Genomic DNA, 5,000 nt, shown 5'->3' with positions numbered 1-5,000 from the left:
CGTTACTGTCTGGCTGTCCAAGTAGCTCTTTAAAAAGCCTCCAATTGATTCAAAACGCTGCAGCAAGAGCACTGACAGGAATTAACAAGAGAGATCATATTACTCCAGTATTAGCTTCTCTTCATTGGCTCCCTTTAAAATCTAGAATTGAATTTAAAATCCTCCTCCTTACATACAAGGCCCTGAAAGGCCTAGCTCCATCATATTTGAAAGACCTCATAGTACCATACTGTCCCAACAGATTACTACGACCTCTAAGTGCAGGTCTACTTGTGGGTCCTAGAGTTTCTAAAAGTAGAATGGGAGGTAGAGCCTTCAGTTATCAGGCTCCTTTCCTATGGAACCAGCTCCCAGTTTGGGTTCGGGAGGCAGACACAGTCTCTACGTTTAAGGTCAGGCTTAAGACTTTCCTTTTTGAAAAAGCTTATAGCTAGGGCTGGACTTAACCATCCCTTAGTAATGCTGCTATAGGCCTAGGCTGCAGGGGGACGATGCACTGAGGACATGTCCTCTCCTCTTTCTTCTCTGGCTCCTGTCCTCTAATAACTTATCATTTTATTTTTTATCTCTTATAATTTACTAACCACTGTGTCTTACTCTCTCCCCTCCGCTCCACTCCCCCTCCATCATCTTGTGAGGGTCTCTGGTCTGGAGTGCTGAATATCTGACCTGCGGAGTTCTAAGCTACATCTGCTGCCGTGGCCTCATCAACCAGCCCAGTCTTCATGGTCTGGAGTGCTGTGTATCAGACCTGTGGAGCTCCTTAAACTGCATCTGCCCCAGTCATCATGGCCTCCTCCAGTTGTCCACTCCTACCTAGATGAACAATTCACCAACCTGCCCATAATTCCTGTTATACTCAGAAACTGTCACAGATCATTAGCTATGTGTTATATTACTAGACCCTACATGTTTCCTTCTGCTTGATGTATGTATCTATGACAGAAGCTTGTTTATCTTGTTTCTCCTGCTCTTCTTTTCTCTTTATCTTTTCTGTTTCTAACAGGCTTGCCTTCGGCAGATGGGTCCCTCCATATGAGCTGGGTTCTGCTCAAGGTTTCTTCCTGTTAAAAGGGAGTTTTTCCTTGCCACCGTCGCCCTCAGGCTTGCTCTGGAGGTTGCAGGCTGGTTTTTGTGAAGCGTCTTGAGACAATTTGTATTGTTATTGGCGCTATATAAATAAAACTGAATTGAATTGAATTTTATATATATGTGTGTGTGTGTGTGTGTGTGTGTGTGTGTGTGTGTATATATATGTGTATATAGTGTGTGTGTGTGTGTGTGTATATATATATGTGTGTGTATATATGTATATATATAATTATTCATTCATTCACTGGCACTATTATGACAATGATGTCTCTACTTTTTGTCGATGTTGTAAAGACCAGATCCCAGAGATCACCGCGCTTGGGAAGGGAGGCTTGTATGATGTCCATCAGGGAGACTAGACTGCTACATGATCCAGGTCTATGGTCAAGGCTTTAGGGACTCCTTCAATCTCAAGTGTGAATTTGTTAAATAAAATGTAATTTTGTTCTTTTCTTTTTGATTTTCCTTATTTGCAGCATGTGTGTTCCTGAAACAACTTCACAACATTGTAACATCATCCTTGTGATTTAATTTTACTCATAAACCAGATCGACTTTTGTCCTTCCAAAATTTCATGTCTGTGATTGCTGTCTTGTCCTCTTTTGCACCTTTTAGCATTTACAGCTTTCTTCCTCTTTGTGTCTCTAATCAAGTTTGTGGATGGCGAGTGGGTTCTGGACAGACCTCAGTTTTCCTGGCCACCTTTCTGGATTGGACAGCTCTAGAGTGCCAGCTCCCTCTGGAGGACATTTGGACTCCTGCAAGTGTAGACCTGGTAACGGTGACAAATGGAACACTAGCTTGCTGGCAGATTAAAGTTAGTCACACTGGTGGCAATTTCTGAACAACACACTGGTGAATCCATTATAAAATTAGTGTTGTCTATCTGGTTTATACCTGTCTTCTCTTAGGTAAAACTAATTAAACATTTTAGACACGATTATATTCTTATTTACCATGATAAAAACAATTCACAGAATGTCCCCACATAAAGCTGCTGCAGAGCAATTGGAAGCAGACAGATTTTAATTTTTTTTTTTAATTTTTTTATTGCAGTTTGAGGTTTTCTTCCAGTTCATCTTGGCCCAGGAAGAAAATTAACTCAGTGGTGTAAAATGTATTAGTTGAATAACATGACTTTCAAGTTCATTGAAGCATGTTTCTTGATAATGAATTTAATATAAATGCAACAGTAACCTCACATTTTCCTGTCAGTCTACTTTCTCTGCCCTAAAACTCAGGTTTAAGTGCTCCATTACTGTCAGTATTGAATCAATTGCAGCACGATGATGTAGAATTAACATCAAAGGGAGGATCAAATGGTGCCCTGTCACATAGATAGAAAAAAAAATCTGCCTAATCTGCTGTTATATGATCATCACATATACTTTGTAAGTATATTATACATAACGTATATACCGTTGATCATTACCCTTATCAAGTGTAGACCCTGAAGGCATTAAAACTAAAGGTAAAACTCAATTTTCCAAAGTTATCATGAACTGCGGACACTGGGAACTTTAGGATTCATAATTTTTGATAATGGCTAGATGGTTTATTGAATTGGCACTGATAGAAAATAATCAGGCGATTCATCAGTATGTGGCTGTGGTTCTAGTACATGAATACACTATACTACACACCAAAGCAGGAACAAAAGAGTAATTGTTCATAGTTTCATTGTTGATCAATAGTTCAGATATTTTTGCAGATGTTTGTTCTTTGTTTGCGCTATATCCTACAATAATATTTTTGTTGCCTTCAAATATATATTTAAAGGTTGCCATCATATAAAAGAAAAAGACAGGAAATCAAGAGTTTACCAACACACCATCAAATTTTGTGATAGTGTTTGCATGGGGAAAAATACTGTTAAAATGTCGTGTCCAGTTAAATCCAGGGGGCAACATTTTTTTTTTTTTTTTTTTTTGGCCAAGCAGTGTATTCATGAAGAAGAAGTACTGCTATTAATTTAGAAAGAACAAATTAAGAAATGTTGTGTTCCTCAAACCATCTGTTGGGGTGCAAAATCCTAGCAGCCGTTGCCTCACATGCCGACCAGACACACATGGTCCACAACACAGAGTATGTACGCAAAATCATCAGCTTCTCTTATTTGGTTTGACACACACCACCTTCATGTTCCTGTGGATATTTTACTAATTTAATATATTGATATGTTTTAGTATTGTCACCTCTCATATTAGATAACTGGTGAGCACCTCTTCAGCTTCAGCTTTAAGTGGGCCAAACAGGCTCAGACTACATGAGAAAATAACCTGACAGGAGATAAAGAATGATGATGGCAGGACATCAATCTTTTTTTTTTTTTTTTTTTTTTTTTATAGAAGAAGTGGAAACACCCGTGGGGAAAAAAGGCATATCAGTATATAAAATCAGAACATTTAAACCTTTACACCAGATTTGAAAATGAAGATAAAAATTGAAAAATTAGAAACATAAACACAGTGATATTTGATCCCCTGTTTATGTCTTGAACTCCAACATTTCACTTTACAGTATAAAATTTACATTTATAAAATTTTTCTCTGCTGCACACTACTTTTACTACCATTTCATGGCAACTTTTTCATTCACTCCATAATTCAGCCTGCATCTTGTCACTTACAGATTTGTTTATTTTTATACTTTTCTCCTTCCTTTGTATTTCCAATCAGACAACAAACCTCCACTCCTCCAGTCACCAGCTCATCTTCGGTCCTTCCAAGGGGAGAATTTCATCTACCAGCTACAACCCCGTGGTCTTAATGGCTCGGTGGCTATTTTCACCCTGTTGTCAGGTCCTGAAGGTGCATCTCTGTCCCCAGCTGGCCTGTTGATGTGGAAGGCTGTTGCTGAACCTACCACCACACACACTTTTCTGTTTAGTCTGACCAATGACTGTAATGCTGAGACCAGAGCTTCTGTAGAGGTGAGGCACGTCAAATGTATGCACTGTGTGGAAAAAGTGTCAATAAAAATTAGTCAGTGGTCGATTTAGAAACAACATACAGCATTTGATTTTTATACATTTCATAAAAATTAGTCAGTGGTCGATTTAGAAACAACATACAGCATTTGATTTTTATACATTTCATAGGTGTGGGAAGTGTAGATCTACACGATTACTGTCGAAGGTTGTACAGAATTTTAATAAAAGTTTCTTTGGGGTATGTAGTTTTTCCAACATCTTTTAAAAATAGAATAAAAATTATTCCTACGTACTCCCCCCACAAGAGGGGGATGATAATCTGCAGTTTTACATTCAAGGCAGTCTGTGTCACGATTCCATATTAGATAGATAGGGAAAACTTTTTCTTTCTTTCATTTATTTTTTGTTAAACCAAAAATAACTCTTCAATTGAGTAGGATTCAAGAGTTGAAATTCTTTTCTACTGTTTTGATCATATTAGTTTTTGAGAGCATATACAGCATTTCAGGTAAACTTGCCATGACAAGCATAACTCTGTTTTTTGTTCATTTGTCCTCGTGACCAGAAACCAGTCAATTAAACAATACATATTGATTGTGTATGGACTAATCAGAAAACATATTCAAAACCATCTTTCTCTAATTCTCTCTAAAAAAAAAAAAAGTCTACAATAAAGTAACTGTTTATTAGTGTAATCCTTTTTTATTTTTCTTATCATATTCTTCTTACTTGTACTACAGTACATTTGCTCAGATTAGACTTTCTTCTTATGTAAATGTGTCCATTAGTCTCCGCAGAATGTATAGAAAAAACCCCAGCGATAGAGACATACACCCTCCTGCCTAAACACTGTCCCCTTCAATTATAGTTAAATGTTTTTTTTTTCCAGGTGTCTGTGCGTTTCTGTGAATGTCTGAATGGAGCTTCGTGTGTTGCCAACATCAACCTCCCTGCTAGCAATGGGGAATATGTGTGT

General features: G+C 37.8%; 1 protein-coding gene across 1 annotated transcript in view; it reads left to right on the top strand.

Annotated features, from left to right (window-relative positions):
• vwdel (von Willebrand factor D and EGF domains-like) overlaps window positions 1-5,000 on the top strand; it is a 106,710-nt gene that overhangs the window by 55,966 nt on the left and 45,744 nt on the right. The window contains 8 exon segments of the mRNA XM_047598176.1: window positions 1,387-1,448; window positions 1,451-1,528; window positions 1,746-1,782; window positions 1,785-1,867; window positions 3,073-3,157; window positions 3,160-3,177; window positions 3,771-4,024; window positions 4,914-5,000. The exon segment at window positions 4,914-5,000 is cut by the window's right edge and continues 133 nt beyond it. Coding sequence (XP_047454132.1) covers window positions 1,387-1,448; window positions 1,451-1,528; window positions 1,746-1,782; window positions 1,785-1,867; window positions 3,073-3,157; window positions 3,160-3,177; window positions 3,771-4,024; window positions 4,914-5,000 — 704 coding nt within the window.

The sequence above is a fragment of the Mugil cephalus genome, chromosome 11, assembly GCF_022458985.1.
Source record: "Mugil cephalus isolate CIBA_MC_2020 chromosome 11, CIBA_Mcephalus_1.1, whole genome shotgun sequence".
NCBI classification, from domain to species: Eukaryota; Metazoa; Chordata; class Actinopteri; order Mugiliformes; family Mugilidae; genus Mugil; species Mugil cephalus.
The sequence above is the reverse complement of the archived record's forward strand: the minus strand, read 5'-3'. Positions and strand labels throughout refer to the sequence as shown.